Here is a 20,279-nt window from a genome sequence, read left to right on the forward strand (position 1 = left end):
CAATAATAATAAAGTGTGGTCAGAAACCGGAGTTATATCCAAGCACACCTCCTATACTTAGTGGATTTTATATTTCCGTAGAAAGTAATCATTTTTGTACAATATTTTAATCCTTTAATTCTTTTTCATTTGTAAAGATAACTGCGTATTGCTGTACATCCTGTGCATATTAAGCAATGTGTATACGTTTAGGGCACGCAACTAAAGGGCTCTGCGCTAGACTTTAGACCTGCAGTCTATTTTAATCCCTCAAAATAGCAACACAGCAATAATGAGCCTTAACACACCTCCTTTCTGGACTGGAACATCCATGAGTCCACAAAGCCGGGCAAATAGACTTACTATAGACTTACTATTTAAACAACATGGTGCAAAGCAGAACAATTGCATTGCGTTGGTCTGAACCATAGACTGTAAAATATATGGACGTAGTATCCGTGACGTCACCCATAGGTTTCTAAAGAGCGCAAAAGAAGCCACAAGTAGGCGCGGCCAACCGTCGCCATTTTGTTCGCGCGTCATCACACCCACGGCGGGATACCAAGCAAGGGCAAAGAGGCGGAGAGTGAGCGGAGCTACAGACACCTGCAGACATTTAGCTTGGACCTGGTTCAGACACACTTTACTTTGGGAGAAATGCTTAATACTTTACCACCTGTGACTCGTTTGTATTCTGACCACTTGTGCTTGGTTGTATACTATATCAATAAAGTGTTTAGTCTTTTAAAAACACTGCTGTAATACATTGAGCCACTAAACATTGTTCTTATGACGTTTTTCAACAGGAGGAAAACGCGAATTACTTACAAACACTTCAGATATATTCTGTGTTAGTAAATGAATGACTATTGATGAAATCCAGCATAACACTGTATGACAACGCTTCAGATGACTGTTCTAGAGCCAACAGCTAATCAATCTGACAGATTCTGAAGTGCATTACAGCTCTAAATATAAATATAAACGATAAATGTTCTTAAAAAAAACAAATACATGTATAGAGATGGTATATAAGTATATAACTTTACTCACATGGGAAACGGAGGCCACGTGAATGGTTTGTGAGCACAATAAAGTGCACACAGCATGACATTCCATCAAATAAATGTAGGAAACAAGTCCAAAAGACTGTGTAAAGCCACATAAAACAACACAGAAATACGATTAATATGCCGAGTTCAGTGGCTAATCTGCAGGATTCAGCTGAGGTGACGTGACGGCGACCAACGAGCCCTAACTGTCACTCAAGTGGCCACGCCCTTAATTATGCAAACTTAATATAACTTAATATAAAGGAAACGGATGAGTTATAAAAAAATGCACCCCCCTCACAGTTGTCATGAAGGGTAATATTAGCTGTATTAACCAAAATCTTTTTATGTACCAGGCTGTAAACACCTTTTTTCTGCTGTAAAGTTGGCCATTCTAGCAGTGGGCTCAATTGAAATTTGCTCTGTTTTGGAGCCAGGAGCGGCCAGGACTAGCGGAATTTCGGATGAATTGCAGTTTTAGTTACTTCCGTATTGGCTTCCTGAGGGAGAGCGGGAGGTTGCCGCTTGGTCTGAACATAGCAACACATCGCCCAAACACGTCTTGCACCTTATTGCGCCGGGTGTATGATAGGGCCGATAACTTTTAATATTTGTTAATAATATTTGTTGTCTTGACTTTTAGTCATTTTTTTTCCCGGTGTTTTGAATATGAATTGTATTCGGTGTATGAATTGACCTGATGAGTAGATCAGTCATATAATTGGCAAAAAAAAAAAAAACATATAAAGGCATTAGAAGTACCTCTGTGGCATACAGAATGTCAATTATCCTACTGATAACTGGGCTGCTTTCAGGCTCATGGTCTTGACAGATCAGTTCAATGTCTCGTAGTTTGCTGAAGTAGAAATCTCTCTCCTTCTCCAGACCGTCAACAGTTAACTTCAACTCCATCAACTTCACAAAAAAGCACAAGACAAAGAACAAAATGAAGATACAGCTCATCAAAACAGCAGACAAAATCTCAGAATGATCCATTTTCCCCTCAATTAAAGCTAACAGGTGCTAATGTTGTCTTAATTGACGCTCAACAAACACAAATCTATTTGATTATTATAATGAAATGATTCACTTCCAGACTAATTTTAGAATATTAAATGCGATTATCTGAACAGCTTGGATAGAAGATCAGAAATGGTCTGAAGATAAGAAAGACAAAAAAATGACAAAAGCAAAATCTTCCTACACTTTTCTTCCTATACAATCCAAAGTATATTAAGGTAGAGTAAGTCATCCTTACCCTCCCGGGGACTCTACCTGTTGATTAAGCTCCGTGATTTCAGCATCACTCCCCCCGTTTCGGGCATGTGTGGGGTTCTTCCTTATGGTGGTCGTCACCCTCTGTGGCGTGGGCATGTTTTTAGGTACTGTTGGTGATGTTCTCTGAGGCCCTGAAATTGGAAATATTTTGCATTTGAGCAACAACAACAAAAAAGAGAAATAAAAACATGATTCATGCAAGTTTTCAGTTTGTCTCGTTTCTTTTTATTGTAGTCCTTATAATGCATTCAGATCTGTTCTGACCCAAAGACATACACTAAAAAATGCAGGGTTCTACACGAGTCGTTCATTTGTTGTTTCAGCAAAATTTGTTTAAACATTATTTGTTTTTACAAAATAGAGTGGATTAAACATGAAACAATTAAGTTATCCTCAGAAAAACCTCAAGAATTGTGATGATTCAGCTCATTATAAATAAGTAGTTTGCAAAGCAAGCTGCAAAAATGCTTTTTAAACGTATATTAATAATATCATGTTTGCTGTTTGTTCAAACAACTTACTTAAAATGAGCTGAATCAACACAATACTTGAGGTTTCTTAGACAATTTAATTGTTTTATGTTCAATCCACATACATTGTAAAAACCAATAAGTTAACTTAATTCTTCATGTGGCTCCAACACAAATCAATGACATTTTTTTAATAGTTTACAGTTTTAAAACCTGCATAGATTTTAATGAGGGAATTAAGCAATCCACAGTTTTTTAAAACCTTCCAAATAAACTTAATTTATTATTACTATTATTATTTTAAGAAATTATTACAAATAATTTATTTATTTTTATTTTTAGAAAGAATAAATGCGTCGGCACCAATAGCCTAGTGGTACTGTGCGCCAACCTGTTCACGGCGACCCGAGTTTGATCTCTACTGTCTTATCATAATAAAGGTTAAAAAACCCTAAAATAATATTATAAAGAAAAGAGTAAATGCAGTAACAGCAATAAGGTGAGAAAAAATCATCAACTAATGAAAAAAGTTGATGTAAAGACACAACATGGTTTTATCTTGGAAAGAAGGTAAATTCTATTTGAAAAAAATGACATTTCTTTGGATCAGAACAGACCTGAATGTGAAAACGGTGTACAAATATTAAATGCATAAGCAGAATTAACCTCATTTAGCTCTGTTCCAAATCCTAGTGGGCCAAAATGAACCATCACACATGATTGATCTGAAACTTTCTACATAGTGCAGCAGCATTCTTCATTAGGAAAGGTTTTACAGTTATTTTTAATCTTGCACCCTAGGATTTTGAACAGAGCTAATAGCTCTCTAAAATGAGCTTCAGTAAGATCAGCATTTAATAAGCTACAGCACAGGCAACCTGTCACCTTATTACTTTGGTTAAGCCTGTGTATGTGTGTGATCAAACATTAACTGTTTCGAAAGCTTGCTATTCACTTAATATCTGGCAGGTTTAACCAAAGTCAGGGAAGTGTGACAAGATGTGACTACAAAAAATAAATGGAGGTCAGATTCCCCAATCCACTCCAATAACCACAAAAGTAGTTGACTGTCTGCAAATGTTCTAGATCTCCAAAGGCAGCAGCTTATGGCTATTAACCCTCTATTGCGCAACACTGACTTAAATCAGTCAACGCTTTTCCATCAGGTTTAAGATGTCAATAAAGGATTGTTAGTAAAAGGGTTTAAACCAGTGGTTCTAAAACTACATGTACAACAAGTAGTATGCATGCTTCCTTCTAGTGGTACGCGGAGGAATCGCTGAATAATTCAAGTAAAAAAATGAACACACTTTTACCCCTTTGACGTGTACGATAACAACGTTGTGATCAGGAAATTGATTTAATAGGCTAAACTTTTTATTTTATTTTCATTTTTCTAATGTTTGTTATGTACTCTATCATTTGAGGTTATTTTCCTTCCCATACTTGTAATGGTTGTTGAGGGCGTATCTCGTATTTTTACATCCCAATGTTGACAGGTATAGTTTAATCACTTGCTTCCTTGACACACATAGCCTACTCTAACAAGCAGTAAGCAGATCTAATTTAATTTAAATATGTAAATCCAATTCATATATTTAAAATACAAGTTAACATTAAGATTTCAAAGACATAAAAATAAGACATATACATGCAACATATATTTCCAAATTTATTAAAAAGAGTTAAATATGAATATTATGACATATGGTGTAACCTATATTTATGAGGTCCACAAAACATTTGCAGGTTTTGATGAATAGGCTACTTTATGATTATACTTTACATTTAAGTACAGCAGTTTTCTTTTAACTTTATAAGAACACAGTGCTATTTTAAATAACTTTTAAAATCACATTTTAATTTAAACGTTGACATTTTATTCATCTTTTTTTTTAACTGTGTGTTATTGTTCAAACTATTTATTATGTTCAAAGTGGCTGACAATAATAAATATACATAATAAGTTATAATCTGTAGTTTTGTAGTAAGCTGTATAGCCGCCTAATTGGCCCTGCTATATATTCCAATACCAGTCATTATGGTGGTACTTGGACAGACATTTTTTTTCTGAGGTGGTACTTGGTGAAAAAAGTTTGAGAACCACTGCTATGGACAATTCTATAGAATACAAAAAATATGTTTTATAGAATTATTCGCCAACACTCAGAAAGCAAGTTGGGTTTAATTTTTACATTTGTTCACTTGCTATAAATGCTCATGTTGTTTTCAAACCAAAAGAGTGATGGATAGTCATAACCGAATCGAACCGTCAGACCAGTGTAGGTTCACACCTCTAATAACATCTTATGGAATCCTGCAGAGAACATGTTAATGGATGAGCTAAAGTATTCAACACTCATTATAATGGAGGTATGAAGCAGAGTAAATCTGAGAACTGTTGAAGCGAAACAAGAGCGCAGAGGCAACTGCTGATGAGAGATGAACACGACGCGAAGCAGCGCGGCACGAAAGCAGTGGAGCTTTTATTATTTCACTCCATTTCACTATCGTTTATTTTTTTCAGGATTCGAACATTTTTTGAAACATTTGGGAAAATGTAAGTATAAAAAGCAGCAAAATATATAACACAGTTATTGTGTTTTTGGATATTTTAATAAAACAATTGGACATATTGTGCCTTTGTTGTTTTATTTCACGTTATTTAAAAGAAACTTGTGCCCACAAAAGCTGTTTGTTAAATTAAAAAAAACAGTAAAAATGCGCATTATTACTACAACATAATTTAGTTTTGTCTTTCAATGCTTTAAAATGTAATTTATTCATGTGACGGCAGAACTGAAGTTCAGAAGTTTAGGATTGTTACTCCAGTCATGGTCATCGTTGACCAATAGGAGCTCAAAAGCTCTTTCATTCATGACTGCCAATACAATAAGATGGCAAAACATGCCACTTTTGGTAGCCAATCTTTAGAATATTTCCTGTTAATATACTCACCCACAGGTCATCCAAGATGTAGAGTACTCTTTTCTACAGTAGAATATTAAAGAAGCAAAATTTGAGCTAAATCCGTGGTGCTTGGTAATCATTTGATAACAGTAAATGGTCATTGATCCAAATTAATGGCTACTGATGACACACTAAGGTCTTGTAAAGTGAAACGATCGGTCCATGTAAGAGACTGAACATTATTTAGAATAGTATTAGCCTCAATCCAAAGTCTGGTCAAATAGATATCAGCGCATAGGTGACTGTAGTCTGATAATAGTTTGGTCGCTTTTGATGATGAAAGCATAAGAGCCGGTGATGTAATCACCAATATCAGCCAACTGTGTCACCCGACCTCCTGTTCAAATACACTCTCTTAATTTTGTGATCAAAAGCAACAGGACTACAGTCGAACTACATGCACTAATATCTGATTATAAAAAGAGAGCTTTTTGGATGATTCAGTCACAAATGAAACATTTTTGTATTTCACTGCTCTTTGTAACTTTCATGTGTACTTCATACACGTGAAAAAAAAACTTTTATTTCTTTATGATTTTAAATTTTAGAATAGTGATTGCTTTTTTCATAAAACAGCAATAATAAAAACAAATAGTTTTATTTTAAATGAAGAAAATAAATGTTTATTTTACTCGTGATATGGAACATCCTCACGTTATAATATGCATCTAAACTAAATTATTTATTTTTATTTATATGTATGTAAAAAGGCAGAGCAGCTTATTTAATATCGGCTGTTGGACCAAGTCTGTGCACTGTGCCTTGAACACATAACTTCCCTCCTGGCAAATATATTTCAACCCACCCCTTTCTTCAGCACAACCTTAGGAAAACAACACCACGGCTTGACTTGTCAATTTCTAAGAACGAAGGTCCCAGGAGGTCTGACATATTTCTTGTCGTCATTTTCTTGTCAACTTAAAATTGCATAACCCAACAATCTTAACAGACAAAATAAGTGTATGGTATGACATAGTTTTCATAATGCATGCGATAGAGCAGCAGTTCTCAACCATGTTCCTTGAGAACCACCAGCACTACACATTTTGCATGTCTCCTTTGTCTGCCACACCCTTTTCAGATCTTGCGATCTCTGCTAAAGAGCTGACGACCTGAATCAGGTGTGATTGGTTAAGGAGACAGAAAATGTGCAGTGCTGGTGGACGTTCCTCCATGAAATGTGGTTAAGAAATATGGTTAATATAACTGCACATTGCTTTGATAGCTACAACCCTTATGTTAATTACGTTTACATGGACATCAGTAATCAAATTATTTGCCTTAATCTGAATAAAACATTAATATTATTAAGGTGTTTACATGAGTTGCTTTTTGAATGTTCCTTTCATGATACTGTTTTACATGCTGAAGCACATAATTTGATTAACGTCATTGTGTCACTGCAATATCCACGTTTCCTCCAGAGTTTCGTGTAATTTCGAGTGTTTCATTTTTTATTTTTCGACGTTAACTGCAGTTTGGCACTTTCACTTTCATTCAGGAACATTTCATGCATGCCCTCTAGTGACAAACTGAGGTATTGGATGCGAGTATAAAGTAAGGACTGGTCCTTTACTGACTCGGTAGGTGCAGAGAATAGTGTCTAATAGCCATGTGTATATGAAATACCGTCACTAAATGTGGCGAAAAATCCTATATAATAGTAATAGTTTGATTACGGTTTTTACATGTCTGTACTGCACTTCAATAATGCGACTAAATTATACACCACGTCTTAATCCAATTTCTGTTTAGTTTGATTATGACTTTAGTCCACATATGTCTAGGTCAAGCTCCGGCCTGCGAATTAATTATCTATGGCCCCCGGGATGATATTTAATTACAATTGAAACCGGCCTGTAGGCCGCAGCCGCCTGCTTGTGTTTTGCACACACCAACACTACATTTTCCACAATGCAACGGTAGATTGCAAACTCACTGCAGCGCAGCAAGCGGGCCTCGGCTTCATTATTCGCCAGAAGTCAGAGCAGATTTCAACTTTCAGCTACTTCGAGCTGCATGAGGAGATCTGTCTGTTCATGAAAAGCAAACGAAAAGACACAACAGAGCTCTGAGATGTGAAACGGCATTTCTGTGCGACATCACGAGACATCTGAATGTGATGAACCTGCAGCTGCAGGAACGAGGGTGAGAGCATCACAGAGCATTAGCGTATTTTCAGTTTTTAATTCAGTTAAATGTTTACATTTGTTACTACAAGACGTGATTTTTCTTTGTGATTACCTATGTTTCCATCCAAAAATGCGAATAAACTTTATGGGCAAAACTCGATTATCGCATGAAAGTTGTGCGAATGAAGCATCGTTTCCATCCAACAAGTCAAAGCGAACAAAATTGTCACTTCCTGATTAACTGGCGCCAAATATCAACAGTAAAAACTGCATTTGATGCAGTAGGAGAAGCTGCATCAATCTTTTCTAAATGAATGCGCCTCAGAAGACAATCCTGACAAGTAGTGAGCGCGCAGTGGCGTTTGAAGGTGTCAGACGCAGAGCACAGGCGCTCTTGATTCTGGAGGTCATTAATAATATAATAACATTAATACTGAAATGGTAAGGTGTTTTATAATAACCAAAATAACATTTCAGATGTTTTATAATGTGCTCAGCCTGACGTTTTGTCCATTCACACACATTTTAAGTATCACATGATCTCTTTCAACAAAATCACATGACCTTTTTTAATGCGCATGCTGGAGTTTGTGCGGTAAAAGTGTTTCCATCGCAATTTATGCGCATCTTTTCTTATCGAATAAAAAGTTTATCCTACCCAGTTAAGTGCATAAGTTTTTTATGCGCATTTTAAAAATTTATGCGCATCATGGCGTTTCCATCAACTGTTTTTTTATGCGCATTTGCAAAATGCGCATAAATAGGTGGATGGAAACATATCTATTGTTTTGTTTGTGTGCCATAGATTTTTGTATTTTAGATTATTGTATTTTATTCATATATATTTATTTTTCAGTTGAATACAACTGATTTAATTTTTTTATTTTCTCATTTTACTATTTGAAAGCGGTGATTGGTATGATCTTAGAGCAGCACAATAATGCATTTTCAGTTTAGAATGCATGCAGTTTCATTTATGCATTTATCTTGACATTTAGGAACATATTTTTGTTTTTAAAGGACATTTACTTTTTTGCTATTTACCTGTTGAAAAAAAAATCCTTTGATTATTGACAGAGCCATAAAAACATTTCTTTATTTATTTAATGATTAGATAATATACTCTGTGTTAGGTCTTAGTTCTATTGATTTAGTGCAATCATTTTAATATGTTTTAATAAACATTGAATAGTCTGACCCTCAGCTTGTAGTAAATTAGTTTTTTTGGCCCTCTGTGATATTTGACTTTGACATCCTTGCTTTAGTCGGATAAAGGTAATCAGAAATCGCTCTTTACATGGTAGACTCTTAATTAGAGTATTGTCTTAATCGTATTAAAATCATATTATTGGTGTCCATGTAAACATATTCAGTGACAACTAAATAATTGGGAGGGACTGAGGGATGAATAGGACTGCCTGAAGTGCCACTATAAGCAAGCAATGGCTGTTTGAGAAAAGCACATGAGAGAACACTGAGAAAACGCTTTTGCAAAACTGTTTGTTAGTGCTGTTAGTCAATAAAATTTCTTAGTAAAATTAGTTTTTTTTTAAATGAACAAAATAACCTGCCAATGGGGTAAGCAAAGTAATCTTGTTTTTTTTTTTTTTTTTTGCTTAACTCACTGGCAATGATTTTGCTTGTCTAGAAAGTGCTTCTTGATTTAATTTTTAAAACGTATTTGGACTAGAAAGACAAAAACACTAAGCAAGAAAGGCTTTTTTTGCAGTGCAAATGTTTATAGAGGCACAGAGCTGCTTTAATGCTGAATTCATTGTTTTCTCATTAATGAAAGCCTGAGCATGGAGGAACTCTTTCTGAGGCCTGTGCATTGCAAAGCGCGCTGTCAGTCAGGAGAAGCTCAGCGATCGATGCAGCAAAAGGGGCAGCAGAATCTAGAGGTTACCTGAGGGACCAGTTCTCTTGGGTTTGTGGGAAAAGTGTTCACCTGGATTTGGTGGAGGCGCCACGTCTTGGCCCTGTCTAGCTTGGATGGGATCGTATTCTTTTCCGTCATAGTTGGCATCAAAGAATTTTTTAAACCACTGGACGAATTCAAAGTTGTCTTGGAATTTTCCTTTCACTAATCTTTCCACAGGAATTATCTGGATGACAAGGAAAAGAGGAAAAGAAAGGTAAGGTGTCTTATTTATGTTAAAATATTTTCTGCTCTAGCAGGAATTTCATAGCATACATTAGATTTATTTGATAAATGATAAACAACAATAGACACATTGATATTTTCAGATGATCTGGCCGTATGAACATACGTGGACAAATAGCTTTTAACACTAATTTCTATTAGTTACGACAGTCATTATATATAATGCTCAAGAAATTAGTCAGTCAATTAGTCAAATTATACAAATATGGCTACTGAAAATGTGCGAGTGATCTAAAGTGCTGTCGCATCTTAATGCGGTAATGCGTGACAAGCTCAACATGGTCTAACACAAGAAAGACATGACCAGCAGGGGGCAGTTATATAACATAGTGAACATACTGAACTGATACTGTAGTAGCCAGAGGCACATAAGCAGAAGCAGAGAGGTGTGACGCTCCGCTAAGCATTCTTCCATGGTCTTACGAACCGCCCAAAGCAATCGCTCTGTAGCATTACGCTCACGCTCGCCGGTAAACCAATATAGCTCAGATTAGCGCCGACATAAAATTTCTGTATTAGGCAAATTTTTATTTTTTTTTTAACTAAAAAATCTTAAATAACTGCCTAAAACTAAAGCACATTGATAAAATAAGTTCCTGTTTCATCTCTCTAGTACTTTATTTCTTTTACTACAGTTTTTTAAAATAATAATTGAATAGGAGTAAGTGAACAACTGTGATTTTTCCAATCATATGTTATATGTAAAAAAACGAGCGTTCTTAGTAGCCATATCTGTAACTTGAGTAATTTGTTAATTTATAATATTTTATATATATATATATATATATATATATATATATATATATATATATATATATATATATATATATACATGTATATATATATATATATATATATATATATATATATATATATATATATATATATATATATATAAATACAACAGTTCTGTCTGGTTCTTGAATTTGATTGGCTGATAGTCGTGCGATATTCTGCAAATAACAGCACTTGTCCAGCCTCATCACCCTTCACCCTTGCGTATTTCTCCACCCACATACAGGACAAACAGAAGACACTCTACAGTTTAACAAATACTGCTGCTGTTGGACAACATAATGTACTTTTGAGCCTTTTTAGGAGAGAATGTAGTTGTTTGGATTGCAACTATGCAGTTTGTTTATAAGGATAGTGTCTATTTTGAAATAGTCTTTGAGCAAAAACGGCTAACGAGGTTCATCCACAAGATGGCGACAGAGACCACATAATAAGCCCTAAGCGAAAAACTGCGTAATTTCAGGGTGCTTTCACACCTACACTTTTGTTTCGGAACGCATCTCGTTTGCCCAGTTAGCGCGGTTCGTTTGGCATATGTGAACAGGGCAATTGCACTTTGTTCCGCGCCAAAGTAATCGCTCTGAGATCGCTTGAATGAGGTGGTCTCGGCTCGATTGCAACAAACCCTGGAGCGGTTCGATTGCAGTGAGAAAGCGATCTGATCCGAGCGCGGTTATATCACAGTGTTTTATGGATATGTAATAGGCTTACGGCTATATGAAGAGAGAATTATGAGTAGGGCGGGAAGATTTGCAGGTCTCTGGATGCCCGCAAACGAGTGATGATCTCCCGATAATCTTGCGTCTCCCTCCCGGTCCTCAAATAGGCATCGTCGCGCACCCTTCTCAGCCCTCCCCACCGCGTCTCTCCTCAGACACGTCGCGCGCACCCTGTCAATCACCACCAAACCACCACCTCTCCTGACAGCTGAGCGGGACGCTGCAAAATAAACCCTGACACTCTGACCAATGTAACGAGTTTACTCGCACGTGACTTGTTTTAGCTCTTTTGGTCTGATTAGAAACTTTGCAGTGTGAAAGAGAACCGCTCCAAGAGCAAAGAGCCACAATGTAACAATTGTAATCTGTTTTGGAACAACTGAATCGATTTACAGGTGTGAAAGCCCCCTTAAACTACAGCTGATCAAATCATTATTAAACAGGTAAATGACTTTGTAAGTCGATCTCTCTCTTTTGCATGTTGTAGTGCTGAATTTATACTATTTAGGGCGTACTCACACTATATACAGTTGCCTTGAACCAGGCCAAAGCACGCTTGTCCCCCTCCCGTCTTCTCCGACGGCCCGCACTCACATTACATTCGGGCCTGGACACGCTTACATCATCGATGATGCGCTATTCAGTCAGCACTTTCGCTCAGCACAGTGTAGATTTCTTTAGTCATATTGTTTAAGACGTTTGATAGGCAGTTACACACAGTCAAATATTTTGCTGAACAGATCACTCAATTTTGATGCTCATAAACAATCAAAAAGTCCTCGTGCTGCAGAAATTGAAGGTTTGCTGAAGTCGCAGCTGTCGTACAGTGAGGGGTTTTCATCTTTAATAATCTATGACAGTTTGTGTTCATTGAAGAGTAAGAATGCTTAATAAATCCATATGAAACAGTCCCTTAAAAGTCACGTCTTGCTTTCTGTTTCGTGCTCAGGCGCGTTTTGCACTCACACTAAAAACGTCCCACTCCAAACTCCAAGTGAACAGCGCTCTGGCACACCTCTTCCAACCGGGCCAGGTCCAGCCATGTGAACCATGCCTGAGCCCGATTCAGAGCACTCACACTTCTCAAACGATCCAGGAAACGGGCCTGGGCATGGTTTGGAGAGCATAGTGTGAGTCTGCCCTTTTACTATATTGTCATCACTTTAGATATTACGCTAAGGAATCATTCAAATACTAGCTCTAAAGTGACGTTGGTAAATGAGCAATGGTTTCTGCTGTTCTGACATCACCATATTATTTGGATATTTCTTAAGATGAAAGTTATGTAAAAAACACTCATCTATACAAGAGAACTGTGTAGATCAGAAGTTAAAATTACAAGCAAAAATTATCCTATTTTAAATTATACATTTAAAATTGATCTTTTACATTTTTAACTCAAGATATTTTAATTTTGTTCTTATTTTTATGCAATCTGTCATTGTAGCTGTTTGTTAAGTAGATTAAAATTAAGTAGATTATAGATTTTATTATTTCTGTTTCCTTGTAACTTAACATGCAATTTATAATATTTTTATAATATTTTATTATAACCATGTATTATATAATATTTATATTATAGATCTAGTTTATATAATTTATTTCATTGTTATTTTTTATCAGTAGTAGTAGGAGGAGGAGAATTGTTGCTTTGGCAATAAGCTGAAGGAAATCATTTTCTTCTTTTTTTGAGTAAATGTTAAATTTCAAGTTTTTAAAAGGTAATCTTATTATTATTATTCATTATAATTCACATAATCATTTCACTAGTGCACTTCATTAATGTTATTCAGGCCCATAGCCTAGAAAGGTCCAGTATTTGTCCCATACATTAGCTCATTTGTCCTATTTTGACAGTTATGCCATCATAAATGATCAAAATAACCCATCGAAAAAGTCTTTGAGACCTAAAGTAAGACCTGCAAGTAAAGTCAACGTTCACTGTGTAGGTTGTTAAATAGACATTTTACAAGTAACTTGGGCATTATTCTTGAAAGAAAAAATGACCAATAAAATGTTGTGAAGCACCATAGGCAGCCCATAATAAAGTTACTTGTAGTACTTATTAGGCTATTGTTGTTATCCATGAATTATCAATGTACTTTTTGCAAGAGATGCTATTAAAATCGTAAAGCTCAACGCTATTAATTTTTTATTATTCAAATGGGCAAAAAATTCTGACTGGGGAAAGTTAAATTTGCTGCCCAGTTTGTTATTTGTCTAATAACTGACAATAGGCAAAAGTTTTTAATTTAAAACTTTATCAGATTTCTATTTTAACCCCCCAGTGATATATGATGTAATAAATGTGTATTTTAAATATAAGTAGCCTGTTTTTCATATTTCTTTATTCTAAATCTTTAGAAAATGTTTTCAGTACATCAATAAGTGTGACCATCTGACAAACTAATCTAGCAAAAAAAAAAAGTGCCTAAAATGTCACTAAAATGCAGTATTTAAACTTCATAATTAAAAAGAAAATGACTTGAATAACTGCAAAAAGTCCACCAGGCTGGCTACAGGCTTGTTCTTTGAATATACTGTAAATAAAATGCTATTTGAACTTAAGAAAGTTGTGAGATGTACTGTGAATAAAAACAAATGTTTAAAAGTCACTAACTTTATCGACGTTCATCCTCTTAAAAGCTGCCTGGAGTACTTTGAAGTTGTGTATAAACTCATGTTCCAGCTTTGCCTGAAATTTCACTTTCTTTAAAAGAATACACCCAGGGAACAACATCTCCATGAACTGACAATAAGCCGCCCCTGAAGACAAACAACAGAAGATAACAGTGGTCAACACAGCTCTTACATTACACAATAAAAAAGGAGAAAAACATCTTTAATCAACAAATATGCAAGTGATTGGTTTACCTAATTAGTGTTTAGTGATAAAGAATGCAAAGTAAATGCTTCAGTTTGACTGACTGCACTTAATGCACGCACTCAGTACATGTTACCTTTCAACATGACAGATTAAACTTACAGTGGTGCTACTGTAGATGATCTACAGTGGAGCAGGAATAAAAATATGTAGTGCTGTTCATGAGATCAAAGGCAGAATGACTTCATGAAATCAGGCAGTTGGACCCACCTGAACATAACTGCTCTATTTTGGTGTAGGTGAGCTGAAGGGAATCGTTCACCCATGCCAACATGTCATGTCGGCTCAGGTTCTCAATTGTTACTGATGTCGAGTATACATTCACTGCCATCTCCTAGAAAGACGAACAAAATAAAACAAAGTCAACATGGATATAAATGAACTTGAACATTCTGCCATTGCTTGCTCACCATCCCTTCCTATAAGACTTCCAATTCATTTTCACAACAAAACAATCTGAGATTTCTGTCATCAATCAAAGCTCCTTAATGGCTGTTTCTTAATATGCGTTCTTCAGCGGTCTCATGTTCTTGTGTAACGGCATCATCAACTGCCAAAGTTCAGTTCCAAAACTCAAGACCGCAAGAACTGAGAATGCTTAAAAGTTCCCGGATGTGTTCTTGATATGGAGGACGTCTTGAGCTCTAGAAGTCCCAGAAGTCATTTGCGACTGAATGAAGGAGGTGGAAGTGCAGCATTTTATATAGATTTGTTATTAAAGTTTAGAGATATGACTTATTTATCTATGATGATGCAGTGGCGCAGTAAGTAGTGTTGTTGCCTCACAGCAAGAAGGTCGCTGGTTCGAGCCTCGGCTGGGTCAGTTGGCATTTCTGTGTGGAGTTGCATGTTCTCCCTGTGTTCACGTGGGTTTCCTCTGGGTGCTCTGGTTTAGAAGTCTGCATTCCCGACCAGATTTCTTGCGCCGCGGGAATAAATTTCCGAATAAAGCTCGGGAGCGGTCGGTAACTGGTGTAATTTTAAACGGAAGCAGGCGGTCTAACAATATCGCTCCCGACTCCCGAGTGAGCAATGCGCGTATGTATGTGTGTGAATTTAGCTTGTTTTTTGCTGTGTGTGTGTGTGTGTGTGTGTGTGTGTGTGTGAATGAGAGAGAGCGTGATGTTGTCTGTGTGTGTGTCACTTGCTTGGTGCTTATGTGTGTGTGTGTTTATACAAACAGTTTGTTATAGGCTGTCTGGACTCTATATAGCTGGGTGGTTTTCGGTTTTGTTCTCCCCCCCGCTCATTAGCGGGAACTGGCGAGGTGGGTAGAAAATTGGGTGGGCTGGGCAGCGGGACAACAAATGCTTAATATAAGCAGAAACGGTCGTGTTCGGACTACAACCTGGCAGGAGCGGGATTCAAAATTTAGTCCCGTGCAGATCTCTACTCTAGTTTCCCCCACAGTCTAAAGACATGTGGTACAGGTTAATTGCGTAGACTAAATTGTCCGTAGTGTGTGAGTGCGAATGAGTGTGTGTGGTTGTTTCCCAGAGATGGGTTGCGGCTGGAATTTGTATTAAAATCTGTTTTATTTGTATTGTGCAACATACAGTGTATTTCTTTATGCACAGAATATATAGTGAAAAGGGAAAACAATAAATCGCTGTATGAATGCTGTCAGGTTTAAATAATTTTCCATTAAAAATGTGTGAAGGTCATGTGACCATCAGGAAGAACCAGGGAAGACCGCAGCATCTCATTTCTCAGAGGACACGTTCTTCCGAGGTGACCTGGCAAGACCGGTCTTCACAAGAAAACAAGTCCGTTCTCTGCTTTCTTGGAATTGAAAAAAGCCAATGTCTCTTCACAAAGTTTTAATTAAACTGATCATTTGGATTTTGTTTTAAATCAATTTTGAAGCATTGAACAATTTTAAATGGAGAGACAAAAATCCCTTAGATTTTGTTACAAATATTTTCATTTATGTTACAATTGAAGATAAACAAACAGCTTAAAGAAACATTTCACTTTTTTGAAAATAGGCTTGTTTTGCAAACAGCAACAAAAAATGGCAATCACATATTGCACCTTTAACTCTAGGTTGCCTGTTGGGCATTCACATGTGGGGAGGGAGAAGTGGAGGGAATCATACATGTTTTTATTCTTTTATATCATTTAAAAAATTATATTTAATCAGGTGACTACAGTATGTCATGTGACGGAAATTAAATGGACTCTAAGCACTTTTGTGCAATATGAAAATACATGTCATCTGGAATGTGGGACCAGAAGCCCATACTGAATGTCACTATTCGTGTGTTAAAACTAAATCTAAATGTGTGAATAGGTGAATAAATGTTACAAGATGAAAATCAGTCTTCTGAACTCAATTATAAGCAATAATTATGTCAACAGGCCCGACTTGACGAGTATTAAATTGGTTATGCCTCACACGGGTGAGTGGGCTTGACAAACCACCGGCAGAAAACACTCTTTCATCTCTCTGACACTTTAACCTACACTTGCACTAGTTTTGCCCATTTGCACCAGACACTTTATAACAATGACTCCACATCTCAAAAAATAAAAAGTTCATTTATGAGGTGTGCTTCACACAGGTGAGTGGGCTTGACAAACCACCTGTAAAAACATCTCTCTATAAAAAAAAAAAACACTCCCACCTTCTTACTTGTGTGTGAATGAGTGTGTTTGGATGTTTCCCAGAGATGGGTTGCATCTGGAAGGGCATCTGCTGTGTAAAACATATGCTGCATAAGCTGTGGCGACCCCTGATTAAAAATGGGACTAAGCTGAAAAGAAAACAAATGAATGTGTGTATTGCTTCATCTTGTTGAATCGCTGAATGCCTCCTCAATTTTAAATAGCAAAAGCCTGCTTAATTACCAAACATAAATCTAAAGGCCTTACGGGCCGATCACACCAAAGGTGCTTTTTGCTTTGAGAGGCACCTTGTTTGAATGGTTTACTAGCGTCCGCGAGCATTTTGCGCAATGCTTATGTGCTCTGCGCCTCGCGTTTTTGCTGTTCCACACTGAACGCTTCTGTGAGCAGACAGAGTGTACTACGTCACTCTTTACTTTTTTCATCCTCCAATCAATTGAAAGCAGAGGCAGGGTTTGTGAGAGGCTGTCAGAGACTGTCTGTTTCGCTCTATGGTTTCGCTACATGTGGATAGCGTCACATCACCTGTCCAAGTTTGTTGCAAATGTGACATCATCCGGATGGAGGAGCTTGGCCAGATGCGCCCCAGCTCAAACCAGTCATGTGGATCGAGCACGCCATTGTTAATATTAGAAGGAAAATAAATATATTTATGCTTTTTTGGACTCAAACACTTTGGACAACGCTTGAACGAAATTTAAGACCTCGTAAAAATGCCCTTAAGACTTTTTATCACATTTTACCTTTCTCATAATTGATTTATCAACTTTTAATACTTTTAAAAACCCTGCGGACACCCTGTGTATGAGTCATAAATCTTGAATATTACAATATTATTAAATATTAAAATTATTTTAGTATCAACAGCAACTCTATCGCACAATACCCCGCTGATTCATTCGTTGCCTAGCGACATAAACTATTTTTCTTGTCAACAAAGAGGGCACTGTGCTGCGCCTCACGTTTTTGGATTGTAATTGCAACTGGTGTGACCAATAGGTAATTTACATTAATAATTAATTAAATTAATTAAATGTAAACATTCAAAAAAAGTATGTGCTGTTTGTAACTTTCTCAGTGCACTGCATCTGTTGATATCATCTTAGTCCTGCTTTCTGTTTTTAATTAAAACCGTGATACAAACTGAGGCGTGAACAATCATTGCACCACTAATATGGAAGAACAAAACAGAAATGAAATTCTATAGTTCCCCTTCGGGGGGAACTTCAGCACTATAAGTGGATTTGATTGTAAAATCCACGCATTGGGGAGGTTCGGTTCAGAAGCTACTCGTCTGAAAGAGTATTGAACGGGCCAATTAAGAATGAATTGGCAGCGCAAGCCTGCGCAGGTGAGCGGCATAAGCAATCAACTGAGTATATAAGCTCACCTGGCGCCAGCAGACGCTATCCTTTTCGCTTCAGAGACTTTCTGATCGAGTCGATGAGGGTTCCTCCTGCTGTGACCAGCGATTCTGAGCGAACGAGAGCATTCTCCCGGTCCAGAGTGTGTACACGCAGTGGCAGACGGTCGAGCTGGGTTTCTCCCTTGCCTGGCGTTCTTTGGGTCCGGTCCTCCAGAGCGGTGCGTATAAAGTTGCAAACTTCACAGAAAGAGCAACACAGTCGTGCAGCACGTCCTTATCAGGACGGCGCTCCGACTGTGCGTTTCTGGATGCGGTGGTTTCCTGTCCTCGGATGATGGGCGTGGGCACTGCGTTACATGTCTGGGGGTCCAGCATGTTAATGCGCTGCTCGCGGGCAGTTCATGTCGTCATTGCGATGCCATGACTGTTGCGCAAGATCGCGGTTAGCCTTTGCAAAAGGGCGAACCACCCCAGTTGTCCCCTGCTCTGCAGCGGGCACTCGGGCAGATCTGAGGGTTTCAGCGAGAGATAATCCGTCGCCCACGGGCCCGCGGACCTCCCGCTCCTCTAAGCGCTCCATCCAAGCTTCGGGCGGGGGAAGCGATCCGTCTAACAGATGGTAGCCCTTACGCCCGATGACACCGGAGACCAGATGTCCACCGCGGCATCGGAGGGTGGGCTTTCATTGTCCGATGATGATCCAGACCCGCTCGCCCCCTTCGGGCTGGTGAGCGCTGTCACTACGGATCCTGAAACGGACATGTTAGCCATGCTTTCCCGGGCTGCTTTGGCCGTGGGTTGGAGATGGTTTATCCCCCAGCTCCGCGGCCGGACTGACTAGAGGGGCGTTCCCTTCTTCCCGGAGGTGCACAGTAGGCTCACGCGGTCTTGTAAAGCACTTTTTTCTGCTCGTGCTGCGTGTTCCTCCACCCTAACCACTCTTGACGGTGAAACAGCCAGGGGGTATGTGGCGATTCCTCAGGTTGAGTGCGCGATGGCGGTAAATCCGCGCGGCGCCTCTTCTTGGCGGGGTCCGCCTCGTCTCCCATCCAAAGCCTGTAAGTTATCTACCTCCCTCGGAGCTAGAGCTTACATAGCTGCGGGCCAGGCTGCTTCCGCCTTGCATGCGATAGCCACCTACCAGCGCTACCAAGCGCAGGCGCTGGCCGAGCTGCACGAGGGTGGGTCCAACCCAGGCTTACGAGCTTCGCACCGCCACCGACTTAGCTCTTCGGACTACTGAGTCCGCTGCGTGTGCGTTGGGGAGGACGATGTCCACATTAGTGGTCCAGGAGCGCCACCCCTGGCTGATATGCGCAAAGTCGACAAAGTCCGCTTTCTTGACTTCCCCATATCCCCAGCCAGGTTCGGCGACACTGTCTGTGAATTCACCCAGGAATTCAAGGCGGTGAGAGAGCAGTTGGTGGGTGATGTCTTATCGGCGGTCCGTAGCCCGCTCCGCCCGCCGTGCCATTCATACCTGCTCCTCGCCGAAGGCGCCCGCCTACGAGAGCTGCTCCGCCCCCGCACACGCCTCCGGCGAAGCGAGCGCGTCGGGCACCTCGGAAGCAGGCAGCCCCCCTGCCCAGAACGCCGCTAAGTCCGGCAACGGACCGCGAAGCGCCCCTGGGACAGGCCATCTGGAGAAGAGGGAACTTGCTCTTTCCCCGCTGGAGGGCGGGGCCCCATTTCCAACGGCACTTTTTACTGCCATGAAAACATTATGAAAGGGCACTTTTCACTTCCCCAGATGTGACAGCCCGAAATCTGCCAGTCGGGGACGCTATGCTTTCTAGCTTGCAGATTCGGTGCGTTTCGCCAGTGGCTCACGAGCGCTGGGAG

The 20,279-nt window shown here is 38.7% G+C and overlaps 1 protein-coding gene and 1 long non-coding RNA gene across 6 annotated transcripts in view; one reads left to right on the forward strand and one right to left on the reverse strand.

The window, feature by feature from the left end:
- The window catches only part of mapre3a (microtubule-associated protein, RP/EB family, member 3a), a 35,944-nt gene that overhangs the window by 7,828 nt on the left and 7,837 nt on the right, over positions 1–20,279 (reverse strand). For 2 of the 5 annotated variants that reach the window (XR_015512637.1, NM_001030127.1), the window contains 5 exon segments: positions 14,654–14,777; positions 14,180–14,325; positions 9,830–9,986; positions 2,307–2,440; positions 1,794–1,946 (listed from right to left, as the gene is read on the reverse strand). Coding sequence is in view for 2 of the 5 variants with exons in the window: in NM_001030127.1 (NP_001025298.1) it covers positions 1,794–1,946; positions 2,307–2,440; positions 9,830–9,986; positions 14,180–14,325; positions 14,654–14,774 (711 nt within the window). In the remaining 3 variants the exon portion in view is untranslated. 5 annotated transcript variants of the gene reach the window in all.
- On the forward strand, positions 44–19,574 carry LOC147840028 (uncharacterized). Its single transcript, XR_015513655.1, has 3 exons — positions 44–413; positions 1,572–2,695; positions 18,279–19,574. It is a non-coding gene; the product is annotated as an uncharacterized LOC147840028 (long non-coding RNA).

This window comes from Danio rerio, chromosome 17 (assembly GCF_052040795.2).
Source record: "Danio rerio strain M-AB ecotype USA chromosome 17, GRCz13ab, whole genome shotgun sequence".
Classification (NCBI taxonomy): domain Eukaryota; kingdom Metazoa; phylum Chordata; class Actinopteri; order Cypriniformes; family Danionidae; genus Danio; species Danio rerio.